General features: G+C 51.2%; 1 protein-coding gene across 3 annotated transcripts; it reads left to right on the plus strand.

Annotated features, from left to right (window-relative positions):
* Positions 1-2,984: 2,984 nt before the first annotated feature.
* OVOL2 (ovo like zinc finger 2) lies at positions 2,985-17,116 on the plus strand. Of its 3 annotated transcripts, XM_039528609.1 has the most exons (5): positions 2,985-3,064; positions 3,150-3,444; positions 7,583-7,782; positions 11,990-12,179; positions 14,298-17,116. In XM_039528609.1, exons 2-5 carry the CDS (start codon positions 3,345-3,347, stop codon positions 14,606-14,608), a joined length of 801 nt encoding a protein of 266 aa, XP_039384543.1. In that variant the 5' UTR covers positions 2,985-3,064; positions 3,150-3,344; the 3' UTR covers positions 14,609-17,116. The 3 variants fall into 3 exon arrangements, with proteins under 3 accessions (XP_039384543.1, XP_039384544.1, XP_039384545.1); XM_039528610.1 differs by lacking the exon at positions 3,150-3,444 and having other exon boundaries at positions 3,033-3,064; XM_039528611.1 differs by lacking the exons at positions 2,985-3,064; positions 3,150-3,444 and adding an exon at positions 3,728-3,737.
* The last annotated feature ends 3,758 nt before the right edge of the window (positions 17,117-20,874 follow it).

The raw sequence follows: 20,874 nt of genomic DNA on the forward strand, positions 1-20,874 counted from the left end.
AACACGTATTAATCATTGCTGCTAAAAGGTGAAATGGAGTTTTTAAAGCTTTTCATTACAATTAGCCTTTCTAAGGACTTGTCCACACACAGAAGTTGTACTATTTTAACTAGCCCTGTTTAATTAATGTAATACAACGCCCCAGGCGTGGACACGGTTATACAGTGTCAGTATAAAGCAGCATTATACTTTATGCCAGTATAACGGTGATTTATACTTGTATAACTATTCCTGTACTGGAAGTGGAAAGTATAATGTTCCTTTATACCACTGTAACGTTGTCCACACTAGTGGGTGTACTGGTATAACTATTTTGGCAAGAAATCACACTTCTAGTTAAAAACTGTGCATGGACCAGATCTGAGAACTTGATTTGTAGCCCACTGGAGTTGGTAGCTGTCTGCCCATTGACTTTGGCTTGGTCTATATTAGAAAACTTGTCCCAATGTAACAAAATTGATTTAAAATCAATCTAGTTACACTGATGTCTATATTATTTATCATTTCTATGGTAGCAGAATCCAGAGGCTCCAGACCCAATGTGTTAGGCACTGTACAAAGAGGTCAGTGACAACCCCGCCTCAAAAAGTTTACAGACCATAGCAGGGCTTCGCAATAAATTAAATACATCTATTTAGTTACATTGGTGCAAGTTTTCTAGTTATCTTTGGGCTTTGATCTGGCCCTTGGGGTGAAATTCTGACCTCAATGAAATTAATGACAAAAATCCCATTTGCTTCAACAGGGCCAGCATTTCACCCTGAGCAAAGAAGGTGTTATTTGTAATAATATTTGTATGAGTTTAGTGAGGAAGGATGGGGATAGATTTCCAGTGTTGTTTAATAAGGGTTTAATGAAATAGTTTTTAGTCAAGTTGGTTGAAAAATGCAAAAGGAAGGGAGAATTGCAAATAAAAAAAAAATCTGTCAGTTCCTGTTGTGGGTTTTGAAAAGGAATTGTTTTTATTTTCGTGAACATTTTTATTGAAATCTTGATGTTTACTTTTTTTTAATGTCTCCCTCTCCTCTAGTTTCTTTTTTCCATTTTGCCACTGAAAAAGGGAGGATGGAAGAAGGGGGAAAAAAAGAGGCGAATGGAGGGGAAAAATGAAACAACAGTAAACCAAAGCCAACTACAATTTTCATTTTCCAGTGGTGTAGATAAAAAGGAAAACCTGGAAGAAAATCATGAACATTTCCGATTTGGGTAAAAAGGCCACTTTTGATTCCTTTTGTATTGTTCCTTGAGAAAGTTCTGCTGACTCTAGTTTTTCTCAGGAAAGCTCTTGCGGGCTTCATTTTTGTCCTGTCCCCAGCAGACTGTCAGCGATTAACAACTCCCAATCATCAAACAAAGGCTGAAGGTGTGAAAGAAAAGCCTGTTGACACACCAGGTTAGACACTACCAGATGAGACTCTGGCCCCATTTGAGTCAATTGCAACACTCCCATTGGGGGCCAGGATTCCCGCTGGTGGCTCTCCCACAGCACAGCGGGACACGGGGAGCGGCCAAGGGGGGGGTTAAAAGCCTTTAACAATAAGATCACTTCACAGCTGAGCCGTGGTGAGAATAGCTCGGTTCTTCCCCTCTCAGGAGGGCACAGGGGGCGCAACTTGCCTTGTTTTGCGTTGCTCCTTTGGCACCTAGAGAGGTTTGAACCTGGACCCACTGATCTCAATGGAAAAGCTCCCACTCACGTCAAGGGAGCAGGATTAGACCCCAATAAGACTCCAGCTTCAAACATGTAACAAAAAGGAACCGATCTCCCTTCCGCCTGGAGATGAGCGCGTTGGGGTGAATTCCCACCCTACCCATGGTCATGGGCCATGCCCAGCGCACATGGCCTAGGTCTGTTCACCCCGCTGATGTGAAACTGGAACGAATGCAGAATTGTTGCTCATTCCCTGGGCCTGATTATCATCTGCCATCTCCCTTCCTGCGGGGCTCGGCAGCAGGAGCCCCAGGAAAGCCCGTGCACTAAGGAGAACCAGGCCCGGGGAAGGGATTCCTGGGAGTCCCCGTGGCTTCCCCGTTTGTATTCAGGGCTTGGTCAAGAGGAAGGCCCCCATTTTGGAGCAGGCCGCCAGTGAATTGCTTTGCTTTAAGAGAGTCCTGCAACGTGTGAGACTCACCCTGCCCTGCAACGGGGAGAGACATTGCTGAGAGGGGGCTGCACTCATGCTTATGGGAGATGGTTGCCCTAAATCTCTCTGCTGTTTTAACTCGCTTGGGAGTCGTATATAGAAGCCCTCGTCCCTCCTTTGGTTCCAGCCACGGCACTGCCCAAAAGTCCTGGCCAGGGACGCAAAGTCGGGAGAACTTTCCCTAAATCCGTTAAGAGGCTTCCTCCACCGGTAGGAAAACCGTTGCATTTCCCCGCCTGTTCAAGCGGCCTGGGCGCTGCAAGACTCTCAGGTTTCCACCAGGTAAAAAAAAAAAAAAAAAAGAGGTGGTGTCGGCTTTGCAAGCAGGGTCCCACCCCTCTCCGTTGCTGGAAGGCATCTCCATCACCGCGCTCGGGGAGCCAGACATCTGAAGATCGGTGCACGCCTGCAAAGCAGACACACACACACACACACAGCAAAAATGCCCGGAGCTGCTCGGCTGCGCGCACAGGTCAGACGCTGCAGCTCCTGCAGGAGCCTGGAGCGGCCGGTGTGCCGTTCCCACACGAGCGTGTGCCTGTGCAAAAAGACACGTGCGTGTGTGTGAGAGACGCTGGCCTCTGCACCAGGCTCCCGGGACTCTGGCGCGCGCCCGGGTCGCCCTGCACACTCACAATGGGTGTTGCTGCTGCGGCAGCGCTGGGTAGGGAGCCCGCAAGTCCCGCTCCCAATAAAGCAAAGCCCATTGTGCTGGGGACTGATAAACTGATCAAACAAGCCAAGCCCCCGGGGAAGCCAGCCGGCCGGCAGCCTGCTGAGGGGGGAGTTAAAGGGGGGGCAAGGAGAACATGCATGGTGGATCCCCCCCCCCCTCCCCAGACGCTGAATTCTTTTGCAAACATTCATGCCTAAGGAGGAAGGGCTGGAACAAAGCGGAGCCGCTCCAACCGGTCGGACAGGTAAGGAGGCTTGTTGACACCGTTATGTTTGCAGCACGCATGCTCCTCGCCGAGTTTCCTGGTGCATTTTTCTATTCCACCTTAGGAAACTTTTCCCCCCCTCTTTTGGGTGCGTGCGGGCTCCGCTCCCCGCTGCGGGACCCGCTGCCGGCGCCGGGGGTGCGGGCGGCCCCGGAGCTGCAGCGGCCCGGCTCGGCGCTGCCCGGGCTGGGCTGGGGGGCAGCAGGAGCACCCGCGACCGGGGGCAGAAGGGGGGAGCCCGGCGGCGCCCGCCCGCACCATGCCCAGAGCCTTCCTGGTGAAGCGGCGGAGCCCGCAGCCGGCCAGCCGCAGCTGGGATGAGCTGCCGGACGAGGAGCGAGCGGACACCTACATCCCAGGTACGGAGCGGGCGCTTCGGGGGGCGGCGGGCGCCGGGGGGGGGCGGCTAGGTAGGGCGGTCACCTGCCTGCGACAGCACCGCTCGCTGCCCAGCAGGGGGAGGGGAGACAGGCTGACACCCCCCACCCCGAAATAGATCGGGGCCAGCGGGAAGGCGGAGGGACCCGGGGGGGGGCGCAGTTTTTGCAAGAGTTTGGGGAGGGAGGGTGAAGATGTTCAGCGAGAACAAACCCGGGGGGAGGTCGTCGCACGTGATAGTACCTCGCAGCTGGGACAGAAATGGACACGTGGGGTGGGGTGGGGGCTGTGGGCTGGCAGTATGTGGGGGCTGTGTGGGGAAGGGGTGTGTATGTGGGGGTAGGGGCTGGATGTGGGGTGGGGACTGTGGGGAAGGTGTGTATGTGGGGGTGGGAGTGCTGTGGGGCTGGGTGTATGTGGGGTGGGGCTGGGTGTGGAGTGGGGATGGGGTGCGTATGTGGGTGGGGGCTGTGGGGCTGGATGTGGGGAAGGGGTGTGTATGTGGGGGGCTGTGGGGCTGGATGGACACGTGGGGGTGGGGGGCTGTGGAGGGGAAGGGGTCTGGATATGGGGGTGGGGGGGCTGTGGGGCTGGGTGTATGGGGGTGTGTGTGGGAGTGTATGTGCCCCCCCCCGAGCGGAGCTGATGCCCGGGGACATTCCCCAAACCGGGCTTGATCCAGACCCCCCTCCCCCCCCAGTGACTCCCAGACCCGCTGGCCTCTCGGCCTGATCCAAAAGCCCCCCGAAGCCGGGGGGGGGCATTGACACCCCGGGATCGGGCCCTGGTGCCCGGGGCAGCGCCCCCCGAACAGCCCGAGGCTGCTGAGCGCACAGGGTGGGGCCCCGGGCTCCTGCCGCCTCCCCCTGCGCGGGTATAACGGGAAGGAGGAAGCCGCGGCCGGTCCCGGCTGGGCTGTTTGAACTTTGGGACCATTAAGTGTTTGAGTTTCCGATTGCCCTGTTCGCAGGGCCGCCCCGCCCGCCCGCTGCTCAAACAGCGCCCCCCCCCCCGCCACCTGTGCCCTGCCTGGCACCACCTGCCCTCTGCCCACCACCCCCTCACCTGTGCCCTGCTTGGCACCCCCTGCCCTCTGCCCACCACCCCCTCACCTGTGCCCTGCCTGGCACCCCCTGCCTGGCACCCTCTGCCACCTGCACCCTGCCTGGCACCACCTGCACCCTGCCTGCCGCACCCCACCTGTGCCCTGCCTGGCACCCCCGGCCTGGCACCCTCTGCCACCTGTGCCCTGCCTGGCACCACCTGCCCTCGGCCCGCCGCCCCCCACCTGTGCCCTGCCTGGCACCCCCTGCCCTCTGCCCGCCGCTCCCCACTTATGCCCTGCCTGGCACCCCCCACTGCCTGGCACCCCCCACTACCTGTGCCCTGCCTGGCACCACCTGCCCTCTGCCTGCCTGCCCCCCACCTGTGCCCTACCTGACACCACTCCCTGCCTGCCCTCTGCCTGCCTGGCATCCCCTCTGCCTGCCTGCCCCCCCCACCACCTGGCACCCCCGCCACCTGTGCCCTGCCTGGCACCACCTGCACCCTGCCTGCCCTTGCATAACACCCTGCCAGCCTGGCACCCCCCCCACACCCTCTGTGCCCTGCCTGCCTGGCACCCCCTGCCTGGCACCCTCTGCCCGCTGCCCCCCCACCTGTGGCCTGCCTGGCCCCACCTGCCCTCTGCCTGCCTGGCCCCTGCCTGTGCACCCTAACTGGCACCACTCCCTGCCTGCCCTCTGCCTGCCTGCCTGGCATCCCCTCTGCCTGCCTGCCCCCACCACCACCTGGCACACCCGCCACCTGTGCCCTGCCTGGCACCACCCCCTGCCTGCCCCCTGCCTGCCCAGCACCCTCCCACCACCTGCCCCCTGCCTGCCTGGCATCCCCCCTGCCTGCTCTCTTCCTGTCCGGCACCCCCCGCCACCTGCCCCTTGCCTGCCCCCTGCCCAGCACCCCCCACCACCTGTGCCCTGCTACCCCCTGCCTGGCATCCTCCGCCACCTGTGCCCTGCCTGCCCCTTGCCTGGCCCCCCCCAATGCCTGCCTCCTGCCTGCCTGGCACCACCCACCAGCTGACCCCTGCCTGCCCCCTGCCTGCCAGGCTCCGAACACGACCTGCGCCCTGCCTGCCTGGCACCACCCACCCCCATCACCTGCGCCCTGCCTGGCACCCCAGCACTACCTGCGCCATGCCTGCCTGGCACCCCTCACCACCTGTGCCCTGCCTGCACCCCTCCACCTCCTGCACCCTGCCTGCGTAGCACCCACCACCTGCACCTGCCTGCCTGGCACTCCCCACCCCACCACCTGCACCGTGCCTGGCACCCCCCCACTTGCCCACTGCCTGCGCCCTGCCTGCCTGGCACCCACCACCACCTGCACCCTGCCTGCCCCTGCATAACACCCTGCCTGCCTGGCACCCCCATGCCACCTGTGCCCTGCCTGCCTGGCACCCCCATGCCACCTGTGCCCTGCCTGCCTGGCACCCCCTGCCACCTGTGCCCTGCCTGCCTGGCACACCACCACCACCCGCATCCTACCTGCCCCTGTATAGCACCCTGTCTTCCTGCCCGGCACCCCTCACTGCCTGCGCCCTGCCTGCCTGGCACCCCACCACCTCCTGCCCCACCTGCCCTTGCAAAGGACCCTGCCTGCCTGGTACAACTCCCCGACCTGCCCCCTGCCTGGCTGGCAACCCCCTGCCATCTGCACCCTGTCTCCCAGCCTGGAGCCACCTGTGCCCTGCCAGCTTGCCCCTGGATAGTACCCTGCCTGCCCACCAGCCTGGAACCTCTCCCGCCACCTGCGCCCTGCCTGCCAGCCTGGCATGCCTCCCCCTACCTGCCTGCTCGCCCTGGGCAGCACCCTGCCCGCCAGCTTGGCACCCCCGGTCACCTGCGCCCTGCCTGGCATGCCTCCCCTATCTGCCTGCTTGCCCCAGGCGGCATCCTGCCCACCAGCCTGGCACCCCCTGGTACCTGCACTCTGCCTGCCCCCCTCCTGCCTCTTGCCAGCCCACCCACCCACCTCTGGACAGTGCCCTGCCTTCCTGCCCCATGACAGCCTGACACCGCACCACCACCTGCGTCCACCGGCAGCACCCTCCAGCAGTGCCCTGCCCGCCTGCCCCCTGCCTGTCTGCCCCTGGACGGCACCCTGCCTGCCTGCGCCCTCCGGCAGCACCCTGCCCGCCTGCCCCCTGCCTGTCTGCCCCTGGACAGCACCCTGCCTGCCTGCGCCCTCCGGCAGCACCCTGCCCGCCTGCCACCTGCCTGTCTGCCCCTGGACAGCACCCTGCCTGCCTGCGCCCTCCGGCAGCACCCTGCCCGCCTGCCCCCTGCCTGTCTGCCCCTGGACGGCACCCTGCCTGCCTGCGCCCTCCGGCAGCACCCTGCCCGCCTGCCCCCTGCCTGTCTGCCCCTGGACAGCACCCTGCCTGCCTGCGCCCTCCGGCAGCACCCTGCCTGCCTGCCCCCTGCCTGTCTGCCCCTGGACAGCACCCTGCCTGCCTGCGCCCTCCGGCAGCACCCTGCCTGCCTGCCCCCTCCCTGTCTGCCCCTGGACAGCACCCTGCCTGCCTGCGCCCTCCGGCAGCACCCTGCCCGCCTGCCCCCTGCCTGTCTGCCCCTGGACAGCACCCTGCCTGCCTGTGCCCTCCAGCAGCACCCTGCCTGCCTGCCTGCCCCCTGCCAGCCTGTCCCTGGACAGCACCCTGCCTGCCTGCGCCCTCCGGCAGCACCCTGCCTGCCTGCCCCCTGCCTGTCTGCCCCTGGACAGCACCGCAGCACCCTGCCCGCCTGCCCCCTGCCTGTCTGCCCCTGGACAGCACCCTGCCTGCCTGCGCCCTCCGGCAGCACCCTGCCTGCCTGCCCCCTGCCAGCCTGTCCCTGGGTGGCACCCTCCCACTCTGCTCCCCCGACCCTCTTCTGGGAAGGGCCAGAGCCCAGCCTGCCCCCGGCAGCACTGCAGCTGCTATCTGCACCCTGCTGCGGCTGCCCCTCCCGTGGCCACTATTACTCCTCTTGCAGGAGCTCTGAATCCGGGCCACCCCCTTTCCCCTGCAGCAAGCATCTCTCCCTTTCCCAGTAACCCCCCTTCTCTGCCTCGCCCCAGGAGGGATAAGCTGCGTGCTGCTGAACTGCCGCATCGAAGACAGCTGCAGCTTGGAGAGCAATGGCAGCAGCGCCGCCAGCACGAGGGAGGCCGAGCGGAGTGATCCCTCGACTCCTCAGCCAGCAGCCGAGATCGGGGACGCAGAGGGGACCCTTCTGGACTTGGCCATGAAGCGCCCAGTGGTCAGATCGAAAATCAAGGTACAGCCCCAGCCTCCCATAATGTGCCCACCTGGCGCACAACCAGCCCGGTGACCGTCAGCTGGGGAACACAGGCCCAGACCACCCCCGGTATTTAGGCACCTGACTCCTATTGGAGTTAGACTCCTACGTACCTTGGAGGATCTGGACCAAACCGGGGCCTACTCATAGGCATAGTTTGACTTCTATATTGGGGGGGAAACTCGAGTCAGGCCAATGGGGCTGCGTGTGGGGGAGCAATGCAGTTGGGAGGGGGCAAAGCCCCTCTGCCCCCTCCCAAAACTATAGCCAAGGGCCTACTGTAAAAATGTCCTTTCCGTTAAATAAATACAAAGCTATGGAAATACCCGCCCTCAAAAACCGTGGATGAGCTTTGCAAGGCAGATTAGGGGATTTAGACACTCACCATGTGTTGAAATTCATGAATTGTCTGTTAACTAACTACACCTCTGCCCCGATATAACGCGACCCGATATAACACGAATTTGGATAGAACGCGGTAAAGCAGTGCTGGCGGTGGGGGGGCGGGACCTGTGCGCTCCGGCGGATCAAAGCAAGTTTGATATAACGCGGTTTCACCTATAACGCGGTAAGAGTTTTTGGCTCCCGAGGACAGCGTTCTATCGGGGTAGAGGTGTACTTGGAAAAATTCACTCTCCGTGTGTGTTTCTTGCATGTACACACACGCGCATATTTGGCGCCTGACTGAGTGGAGTCAAAACCCAGCTGATGGTAATGGAGATTTCAGCAGAAATGGCAAGACAGAAAAAGGGCAGTTGATTGAGTGTAAAAGAAAAAGTAGCCCGATCAGAGCACATGACTTCAGCCTCACTACGGAGGCTTCGTTCAAAATTTTGCAGCTGGCTTATTATCTTTTCCACGAGCCAGTTTCTGCTCGCACTGCTTTGCTACTGCGGAGGAGGAGGAGGATCAGGCAAAATAGCCAGGGCTTCAGGAAAACCTAATTCTCTGCCTCTTCATTGTTATTTATTATTTGTTTTATGGTTCAGTACAGAATAGCTTTGTGCTGCTGTAGGCCCTGATTCTGCCGCGATCTCTGTGTAGGTAAAACCTCGTGTTTGTACCGAGCTGATTGCGGGATCTGGGCCACATGTGGCCAGGAAGAAAAGAATTTGGGGTTATTTTTTGCTCAAACTGTGGAATTTCTACAAGGATTTATTTTGCTCACTAGTTTACTGATGACCCTTATATTTTAATCCCCGATATTGTTAGGGCCACAGAGATGATCACGCAGAAATATGTATCATCTTATTAACCGAGTTTCTGCAGAGCACCCCCAAGCTTTCTGGAAACACCACTAAATGCACTGCAGATTCTCAGGAGTCTGCTAAACTCCTTTTTTGCTCTGACTGCTAAACTCACCTTTCACCCTGTGTTTTAGGGTATGTCCACATTGTGATAAGAGACCCGGGGCACAGAGGGCTGGCACGAGTCAGCTGACTTGGGCTTATGGGGCTAGACAATTCCAATATAGACAGTCCAGCTGGGGCTGGAGCCTGGGCTCTGGGATGCTCCTCCCACATGGGGTCTTAGGTCCCAGCCCCATCCTCAGTGTCTACACTGCAGTTTTATAACCCTGCCTCCCAAGCCCCAGGAGCCTGAGTCAGCTGATCCAGGCCAGCTGCTGGTCTTTTACTGCAGTGCAGATATATCCTTAGTGGCCAGCGGCAAGCACTGGGGCTATCAAATTAATGTTTAACTATTAGCATAATCAAAACATTGAGCCTCCCCCATAAAGGACGTTCTTCCAAATAGCTGAATCGCCAGCATCGGGTCCAGCCACTTCAGATAATCACATTAGCTCGACCTTTCTTGTGTTAGACTCAAGAATGAAAACATTAACTCATAATAACACTTTCAAGTTAATTAACAGGCAAGTGAGATAAACTGGGGAAGACTCTATTGTTTCAGTCTCTGCAGAGTCAACACAATGGCATGCTGGCTTACTTTGTAAGGATTATCTTCACAACCAAAACCTCTAGAAACTTTTTGGTAAACAAATCTTCTGTTCCATCAAACACAGCAAAAGGAAGTCCTTAGAGATACACTGAAATCTTGTTTATATGATTTCACTAACGGTGTGATCTTAAACCGATTTAAGCCTTGTCTATACTGGGACGTTTTTTCGGTGTAAACTAAGGTGTTAAGTCAAATACACTCATAATCCTCTGTGTAGATGCTCTTATTCCAGTATAAGGGTGGCTTTTTTGTGTTTGTTTTAGTATGTTGCTTGGAAGGGATTTAAGCTAACCTGAAAATAACCCGTAGCAGAGTGGCTACGTGTGTCTATCTAGGGCAGTGGCTCTCAACCTTTCCAGGCTACTGTACCCCTTTCAGCGATCTGATTTGTCTTGCATACCCCCAGGTTTCACCTCACTTAAAAACTACTTGCTTACAAAATCAGACATAAAAATACAGACACACACTACTACTGAAAAATTGCTTTCTTTCTCATTTTTACCATAGAATTATAAATGTATAATATTGTACTTACATTTCAGTGTATAGTTTATAGAATGAAAGTTTAGTTTGTACTGACTTTGCTAGTGTTTTTTATGCAGCCTGTTGTAAAACTAGGCAAATATCTAGATGAGTTGATGTACCCCCCGGAGAACCTCTGCTTACCCTCCAGAGGTACGCGTACTCCTGGTTGAAAACCACTGATCTGGTAAACTTTCCTGTGACGATGAGGCCTCAGTTAGACAGGCATAACTCTCTCATGGAGACAAGGACCAAGGTCCTGATCCAGCAAAATACCTAAGTATGAGGAGTCCCATTGAAGCTAATGGGTTACTCACAGGCTTAGAGTAAAGCATGTGCTGAAGTGCTTGCCTGGATTAGGGCATAAATCTTTGGAATGTTTTCATTTTTTCTCATGACCCCATGTTTCTATTATCCCGGTTTATGACTCATGGGACAGGTTCCCTTTTGTCCTGTGGAAAAACCTGCAGGGACTCTGAGATTGCTCCTTGTCCATTAAATTGGGCTTCGGACTTTGCCCCATAAGCTGTGGAACTCCTCAGATCTGTGCGGAGTCTGTGGTCCGGGCCTTAGGTTGTATAATTCCTTGTGATGGTGGATGGAGTCATCCTCATTTCTCAATGTCTAACCCAATGTTGTGCTAGCTGTTTCTCTTCCAACACAAACAACCCACATTAACATGGCAGTAAGGAAGCTGGTATCCATGCCTCACTAACTGACATACTACGAATTCAAGAAATCCCAAATAAGATTGTTTCACATGCTTTAGAAACCCTGTTCTCTTCCATTCAGTCAGTCCTCTCTCATATAAGTTTGAACAAGAGTTAGAAATTCACTTAGCACTTTTCACTCTGACACCCCCACCCCCACATGAGCTCACCTTTTCAGTTCATTTTATTAACTATATCCAGAGGCTCACACAATGTTTGAGGCCGTTTCTGCAGAACTCTCCACTCCGAGCAATTCAGTTCTTATATATGTCAAATCCTGAGCTGGTGTAAATTGGTGTAGCTCCACTGACTTAAATGGAGAGAAGTCGATTGACACCAGCTGAAGATCTTGCCCAAGTCCATATGGAATAATCTCCACCCAAATCTATGTTATTGAGATGCAATTCCACTACCTGTAATAACCCACAGACTCAAATCACTACAGCTCCTTTAGTGGGACTTTAGTGTTTTTAGCGTTTTTTTTTTAAATAGGGCTAAAAAACAAACCCTCAGGCACAATATGTGTTAGCAAATATGGTCTAAAGGGCAGAATTAGGTGCACCATCAATGGAAGCGGGGCACCTGGCCGTCCTTTGTGCTCTGGCTACAGGTGGGCAGGTAATTCAGTGTATTGTGAAATGGCGCTCTGTTTTCAGATCCAGATTGTGACACGGATTATGGGGGCACGGGAGGGGGCATGTAATGCAGGGACATTATGGCATGTTTCTATCGGCTGTGATGGATCTCTGGCCCTAATGTTTTAGGAGATGAAAGCCCTGATAATGCAGGGAGGTCGGTGTGAGGGATGTGGGTGCAAGAGGGAAGCTAAGACCTCAGACAATAAAAGCCGATTTCTCGGTTGCGATACTATTCAGTTTCTCCTGTGTTGTTACCGTGAGGATTTTTTCACTGTGCAGAGAGAGAATCCCCCTGTTCTTTGCTCTTGCCTGTCGACCCACAATCGGATCAAAGCATGTTTTATTTCCATCTGCTAGTTCACGACTGGCACCTGCGATGATGCGGCGCTGCACAATTGTGAGCTGTGCGGCAAAGGCTTTCGCTTGCAGAGGATGCTCAACCGTCACGTGAAGTGTCACAGCCAAGTAAAGAGACACCTGTGCACCTTCTGTGGCAAAGGATTCAATGACACCTTTGACCTGAAGAGACACGTAAGGACCCATACAGGTGAGAGCAGCTGGGAGAAGGTGCTGCAGCCCGACCACGTGGTGTTCCTTTTTTTAAAACTAAAGTGCTCTGCCCCCTACAGGCCACAGAAAGCAGTGTTTTGGTGAATAGTCAAAGGGTGAACCACAGGACAGGATTTTATATTCAGTACAACCTCAGATAAGTACGGTTTGGTTTGGTTACATCCCACTCCGCCTCCCCTCCAGACTGGCTGGTTTGAGGGAGCCAGATAGCAAATGTGACTTTTCTTAGCCCTGAGCACAGATGCCCCACAGAGCCAGCTGTGGCAGAATCACGCTCCTTTGGGTTTCACAGAAATTGCAGCCATTCAATGAAGGGCTTGTGCGGCTCTGTGTGGAGACATTTAAGGTACAAAAGGCTGTGTGGACACTGTTGTTCCAGGTTAGCTTCACTCAGTTAGGAACAGGATTAAGCTAAACCAAAATAAGCTGCTGTCAGACTGGAATAAGAGTGTTTGCACCAATTTAAGTAAACCAGTGCGAGTGTGAACGCAGAGGGAGCCTAAATTGGTATAACCCCTTATGTGGACACTCTTGTAAGAGTGGCAGATAACTGAATTAAGCCAAGTAAATATGGATTGATTGACTTTTAAGAGTGTCCACTGGAAGGTTACCCTGGTTTCACTAAATCAGTCTAGTTACACCAGTGCAATTCTGAGGGACCCCTTGACCCAGCCTCCCCACTGCAGACAGTCTTGGGCAAGCTGGCTACCCTATAAAATAGGGGTCATTAAACCAGCAGGTGTTTAGCTTGTGCTGCAGGATTTGGACACCCAGTGACTGTTTAGTGTGACCAGATGTCCCGATTTTTGGGTCTTTTACTTATATAGGCTCCTACTACCCCCCACCCCCTGTCCTGATTTTTCACATTTGCTGTCTGGTCACCCTATGACTGCTGGACAAGCTCCCTGATTTCTCTCGGTTTCAGTACTAGCCAGGACCTTAGGGATGCTGCGCTGCAACCCTGATTAACCTTTTTGTTTATGGTATCCCCAAGCAGAGAGTCCTTAGCCAGGTACCCCACTGCACATCCAGGTGCAATAACTGTGTAGGCAAACACGGCATTTATGGCTTAGCAGTCGCTCCCACACAGCCACTGACATCTAATGTACTGAGAAAACGTTGGCCAAGATATTCGTCTTTCCATTTGAAAAGCATTGTGGGATCTTCAATTTGTGCATGGAAAGCTGTTGGAGACGAACAGCAGGGAACAGCATTTTGATACACACCGTCAGGTTCAATTTGGCCCAGAGTTTAGATTTTGTAAAAACAAACTTTTATTAAGGACAAAAAAAAAAAAAAAAGTTAAGACCAGCAGACACAGTTCCATATACAGTATAGTGTGACGTTTCTGTGGAACAATTGTTCCTTGCAGTGTTTGCAACCAAAACTTTGCAGCTCTCCGATAGTGCATGAGAGGGGTAGCTCAGTGGTTTGAGCATTGGTCTGCTAAACCCAGGGTTGTGAGTTCAATCCTTGCAGGGGCCATTTGGGGATTGCTCCTGCTTTGAGCAGGGGGTTGGACTAGATGATCTCCTGAGGTCCCTTCCAACCCTGATATTCTATGAAAGTGAAAGTGATTAGTCATCTTCCATTGCCTGAGCTGCATTCAATGTAAAAAGTAACCAGCATAAATTCTTTCAGTTTAATCAAAGGTATTGTTTGTAAAAGAGGTACATTTTGTTTGTTCTAGATACAATTTGAAACTTGACTGTTTTCCCTGACTTCCAACTGGATTTGATGGGAATTGTGAAGAATTCCCACCCCGGAGCGCTGTAGCTATGCTGGTCTCCCCCACCGTAAAGGCGGCTAGGTTGACGAAAGAATCTGTTGACCTAGCTGCCGTCGCTTGGGGAGATGGATTATCTACTGCCGTGGAAAACCCCCTTGTGTCACTGTAGGAAGAATCTGCACTATGGTGCTACAGTGGCATAGCTGTGGCACCATAGCTGTACAGCGGTTTGGGGCAGGGACTGTCTACTAATCAGTGTTTGTAGCCTAGCGCAATGGGGCGTTTTTCTTGGTTGGTCCTAAAGTGTTATTGCAATAAATGTGAGTCATCATAATTAATAATAAATAACGTTGTCTGGCCTTGCAGGAATTCGTCCTTACAAATGTGAGATCTGCCACAAGGCATTTACCCAGCGATGTTCTCTGGAATCCCACCTTAAAAAGATCCACGGGGTGCAGCAGCAATATGCTTACAAACAGCGGCGCGATAAACTTTACGTCTGCGAAGATTGTGGCTACACGGGCCCAACGCAAGAGGACTTGTATCTGCATGTCAATAACGCTCACCCTGGGAGTGCTTTCCTCAAGAAAACCTCTAAAAAGCTGGCAGCCGTCTTACAGAATAAACTGACCTCTGTCCTGCAGAGGAACCCTGAAGATGATGAGGAAGACGAGTAACGCAGTGGATTACAGCGGTCACATGCAATGAAGTTTACATGTCGGGTATTTTTTCAAACAGCTTTGAAAGGGATCCGTGTAATAGCAGGCATCTTGTCCTTTTGGTAATGACAGGCTGTGGATGTGAAAGAAGTGTTCTCAACTTAATGCAAATACAAGGCTTTTTTAATTGTGAGAATAAAAGGGAAAATTTTGGAGCCAGCATCGCCTGTGGATAGAGCCCTGCACTGGTACTCGGGAGACTCCACATCAGTTCCCAGCTCTGCCACTGGCCTGCTGTGTAACCTTGGGCAAGTCACTTAACATTTCCATGATTCAGTTTTCTCAACTGCGTAATGGAGACAATGACACTAATCAGCTTCGTAAGGTGCTTTGAAATCTGTGGGTGAAAAGTGCTAGATAAGAGCTAGGTATCCTTAATATTATTCCCAGATGAGAATCTACAGTAAAATGAAGTTAAGGATGAGAGTATGTATCATAAGGTAAGAAATGAACAGTCAATACACTCAAACAACCTTAACTCTGCCCTGTAGTGAAACCATGCAGAAACCATGTGATTATGATTAAGGTTGTTAGGATTTGTAATCCCAGGTTAGAAAAAAAATGAATTTTAAAGATGTTAGATTTTTTTCATATTATTCCCCGCCACCCCCAGGGCATGATTCCAGGGCAGAGTTAAGGTTTTTTTTGTGCGCCTTGACTGTGCATTTCTTACCTTAACGTGTTTGGATTTCTTTTGAGTGTAACCTTAACTCTGAATTGCCTGTTTTTTTAATGCTTAGTTCTGAGATCACTATCACATCCCTGTGGCAGTTGTTTAATTACTGAGGCATCTTTTCAACCTTAACTCCATCTTAATATATATTTTTTTGTCTGGGAATTTCCCTAGTTCTAAAACATTTTCATAGATGAACACTAAATAAGAAACCCAAAGAGAATGCTACCAGGTAGTTCTAAGGACTTGAAGATACACAGCACCAACCTTCAATCATTTAAAAAAAAATTAAACTTCCAAGGCTGGATTCGCTGGGATACCAAAGCAATGCAAAGCAGCCAGAGGGCACTAGCCAATTCACCTAGTTATAGAACTACATTGCATCGCCAGAGCGGCACACATCAACCAGTGCTTACTGGTGAATCTGGCCCTTGGTTTGCCATTGACTTATTGGTTTAGAAGGCTGCGTTAGTGAGACCACCACTCTGTTGTGTGGCAGGATCAGGGAGAGAAAGACCCGAGGCCCGGAGTCCCAATATCTCTGCTTCCCCTTTGCTCCCCCCTGGTTCCTTTGGTGGTGCTGGCCCAGTGCTCAATGGAGCCAAGCAGCAGTGTCATTGGGGAGCCTTAGAGACACTGATGCCCAAACAAGTATGCAGCCGCCGAATGGAACCTTTGAAGAGCAATGCCAGCTGGGCCAAGCCATCCGTCAGTCAGAACTCCTGGCACATGTGTCCAGTCTGCCTTGGTACCACTGAGTCATTACAGCCAATAGTACCGTTGCCTGCAAATTACCTGGCCAGGAAGGGTGGCGATTGGTGCTCTACTCTGCTAAGATCACTCAGGACAGAGAAAAGACTCATGCCAACACTAATTTCTTAAAGGACCCAGTTTGACTGCATAAACCAATGAATGAATTTACTTGTAAATTATCCAAAAACTCATTGTGTACTCAGAGAGTGAGTGCCGGACGTTTGGGGAGGACACACGCTTATTTTGTATACAAAACAGAGATTGCATCCTGGCTTTAATGCAAAATGGAACTCAGCCTGAAGTACGGAATGGAACTCATCAGCACCTCCATGGTTAATATATGAAAATGATGTCAGATTCTGGTTGTGTCTGTAAAAACTAAATTTTCTTTGATTGCCTCAGTCCTGGTGCAGACATCTGCGAGGACTTTGGAGGGGGGAGGGAAAGCTTTTGGGTGTTCTTAAGCATTTCTTAATGAAGCAACTATTTTATGCAACAAGACTGAGGGTGCTTGGGGCCTTGAAAGAATCTTAATAAAGTGAAGCTTTGATGTAACGAATAAGAAAGTTACTGTCCTATGTAACAGGGAAGGTTGCAAGGGATACTTTCATAAACAGAATTCCAAGTACAAAGTGTCGAGATGAATGACAGAATATTCACTTAGTGACATTTTGGCTGCAGATTATATTTTGACTCTTAGTTGTTCCCTGGTCATGACTGTCTTATGCTTCAGAGATGAAAGCCAGCTTGAGTTCTTAGCTAGGGCAAGGACTGGCACGAAACAGCATCCAAAATAAAGATTAGTCTTTTCTAGTAAGGCTTGCCTCTCTGCAAGCACACTGATACGTGAGATCGGAGAGTGTAAGATCGTAAAGTTTAGGTTTGATCATGTGGGTTAGCAAAATAAAGGTGGATAATTGTATTTAATTCTGTTTCTTTTTAATTGCAGAAATTTTAGGCCAAAATATACTTCACATACCTGTAGTCCAGGAAATAATGTAATTTATTTGGTGGCAAATAAACAATTCTATATGGCAAGAGCTAACACGAGTCACCCTGACAACTTTATTAAACAGAAAAAACAAAACAACTAAGGATATTTCCTGACCAACTTACTTCTTCAAGCCTAACTCTGTCCTAAGTAGCAGGAATGTAAAAGAAAAAAGGCCTGAAGAGAACAGTGTCGCTTGCAATCACAAACTTTAGAACGCCAGGGAATTCTAAAGTGGGGTTACTTATAAAAGCCCTTCCAGAGCATGTTTTTCTCCTCTCACCACGCTCCATTTAATCCCCCAACAGCTACAGTTCAGAGCCAGAGTAAAGCAGCTTCATCACAAGGCATCAGCTGTACTCCAGAGGCCTGGGTAGTGGTTGTTACACGTTTTGAAATGTTTGAGCTTGTTTCACTTGAGGCTCAGGAGGAGGCAATGGTAATGGCAGGGTGTGATGGGGTGTTCATCCCACACTAGCCTAGGAGGGGCAGATCAACCAACTAGGCCACAGCTGAGGGGAATTAGGTGGCCCAAGTAATCCCCTGAAAGATGACCGGGCCCAGCTGTGAAGGATCAGGCGGGGCTAGGATAATGCCAGGAAGCTGGCAGTGGAAAGGGGCTGCAGTCATCCTCTGGCTGTTAGGGTGAGAAACCTAGGGAAAGGATGTAGGAAAAGTCTCAGGGAGACTGCAGGAAAGGTTAAGATAGTGCAGGCCTTGGCTGCTGAGTAGATGGTCCCTGGTCTGGAACCAGGAGTAGAGGGTGGGCCTACGTCCCCCTACCCGCCACTGGGGCAGTGCCACCAGCTGGGCAGTGAATAAGAAGATTGCTGGAGAGAGTTTCTGTGGAAAGACTTTGATACCCCAGAAGGGGGAAACCATTGTGACCTGGCGGGAGGGCCAAGCCAGGAAGGGAGAGCACTTGGAGTCTCAGGGAGAGAGGCACACAACAAGTGGCAGAAGGGGGCATTGGACCTGCAAAGAGCTGATCCCCAGAGCAACCAGCAGGAGGCGCCCTAGCAGTGAGTAGGACACAGGGGTTGAAATCAAAATGCTGTCTTGTCCCCGCTGTGCTCAGAGCCCTTTGGAGGGGCACCACCTAGGAGCCCTAGTCATGGACCAGAAACCCCCTGCGCTGAACAAAAAACATACAAGCTAGGTATCTGCAGCTGTGGGGAAGGGATTCCTGGGAGCCCTTGGCCGTCTTGTTTTAGTCTCTCCCTGCTTTTCGCAAGAGGGGGGTGATTTTCCCTCTTCCCCTGGGAGTGATCCCTCCTCACAGCACTCTCCAATGGGAGGAGGAAGCCTTCAGTACCGATGAGTGTCAAACTTCATCCTCCCCATTCAGGGAGTGTTTTCCCCTCACTCTCCAGCAGGGGGTGCTGTATTCCTCCTCCACCCAGGCTTGCGGACTGTCTATGCCATGTGATGTATTCATCTCTTAGCGAGAACCCTGTGAAGCTCCTTGGAGAAGGCCCACAGGTGCCACAAACTCATCAAGTCTCCCCTTTCCTGTTGAAATGCTTAAGGTCCATGCAGACAGTCTCTAGAATCAATTCAACTGGCAGAATGGGGATTTATTTACTATGCAGCATATTTCCCATGGTCTCCTCCCACCTTAGGAAATTAATTACAATATATTGCACTGTTCTTTGCAGTTGCTCCTGTTCTTGGATTTTTTTTAATGTTTTTATATATATCTATATCTATATCTATAGATATAGATATAGATATATATATATATATTTAACTGGGGTTTGTATGTACCTGGTAATGAGTTTAGTGTATTTCCTCTGGAAATAGGAAGCACATCCGAAAGTTATAGTATAACTTGAAAATCAAACCAAAAAACCCCTCAAGCTGAGCATTCCACTCTTCAGACTGGATGGAGATGAGCAACTACATCATTAGAGCATGTCACAGGTCAATTGTAAGGTAACTTTCTCTAGGCTTGGAGTAATTGCTTAAATTTGCACTATAACCTCAACGTCTTGCTAGACACCTTTGAAAATGCCAGTCCTTAAACTCTACTGGTGTAGCTGAGGCAGTACAGCTCACTGTGTGGATGTTGTTATTGGTATAAAACTTTGCTATAGCTGTTCTTGCTTGGGAAGAGGAATAAGTTATATCCGTAGATGGCATCTTTATATTGGTATAACCACAGCCATGCTAGGGTTGTACTGCTATAAGTATTTTACTAATGAAAAAAGTGACCAATATAGTTGTGGTGTTTAAAAAATTAAATTAAATTAAAAAAATCCTGTGTAGACCAGGCCTAAGTGGCTAGACCTTGAAAAGTCCTGAACAACCTTTCCTGCCACCCTACTGACCACTTTGGTGTAGTGCTGGTCATGTGCCTTTTGACTTCAGCGGTGCAGCATCAGATCCTAAATATGGCGTTAGAAACTGTCTTAAGAACGGCCATACTGGATCATACCAAAGGTCCAGCTAGCCCAGTATCCTGTCTTCCGACAGTGGCCAGTGCCAGGTGCCCCAGAGGGAATGAACAGAACAGGGAATCATCAAGTGATCCATCCTGTCGCCCATTCCCAGTTTCTGGCAAACAGAGGCTAGGGACACCGTCCCTGTCCATCTTGGCTAATAGCCATTGATGGACCTATCCTCCATGAACTTATCTAGTTATTTTTTGAACTCTGTTATAGTCTTGGCCTTCACAACATCCTCTGGCAAGAAATTCCACAGGTTGGCTGTGCATTGTGTGAAAAAAATACTTCCTTTTGTTTTAAATCTGGTGCCTATTAATTTCATTTGGTGGCCCCTGGTTCTTGTTATGAGGAGTAAATAACACTTTATTTATTTTTTATAGACCTCTATCATATTTTTATAGACCTCTATCATATTCCCCTCTTTTCCAATCATATTTTTATAGACCTCTATCATATTCCCCTCTTTTCCAAGCTGAAAAGTCCCAGTCTTATTAATCTCTCCTTGTATGGCAACCATTCCATCCCCCTAATCATTTTTGTTGCCTTTTTCTGAACCTTTTCAATTCCAATATATCTTTTTTGAGATGGGGTGACCACATCTTCACACAGTATTCAAGATGTGGGCATACCCTGGATTTATATAGCGGTAATATGATATTTTCTGTCTTATTCTCTATCCCTTTCTTAATGATTCCCAACATTCTGTTTGTTTTTTTTGACTGTCGCTGTACATTGAGTGGATGTTTTCAGAGAACTGTCCACAAGGACTCCAAGATCTCTGTCTTGGCTGGTAACAGCTACTTTAGACCCCATCATTTTATATGTATCATTGGGATTACGTTTCCAATGTGCATCACTTTGCATTTTTCAACATTGAATTTCATCTGCCATTTTGTTGCCCAGTCACCCAATTTTGTGAGATCCTTTTCTAGCTCTTCGCAGTCTGCCTGGGACTTCACTATCTTGAGTAGTTTTGTATCATCTGCAATTTTTTCCACCTCACGATTTACCCCTTTTTCCAGATCATTTATGAATATGTTGAATAGGACTGGTCCCAGTACAGACCCCTGAGGGACACCACTATTTACCTCGCTCCTTTCTGAAAACTGACCATTTATTCCTACCCTTTGTTTCCTGTCATTTAACCAGTTACCAATCCATGCGAGAACCTTCCCTCTTATCCCATGACAGCTTACTTTGCTTAAGAGCCTTTGGTGAGGGACCTTGTCAAAGGCTTTCTGAAAATCTAAGTACACTATATCCACTGGATCCCCCTTGTCCACATGCTTGTTGACCCCCTCAAAGACTTCTAGTAGATTGGTGAGGCATGATTTCCCTTTGCAAAAACCATGTTGACTAT

This window comes from Mauremys reevesii, linkage group 3, assembly GCF_016161935.1.
Source record: "Mauremys reevesii isolate NIE-2019 linkage group 3, ASM1616193v1, whole genome shotgun sequence".
Taxonomy (NCBI): domain Eukaryota; kingdom Metazoa; phylum Chordata; order Testudines; family Geoemydidae; genus Mauremys; species Mauremys reevesii.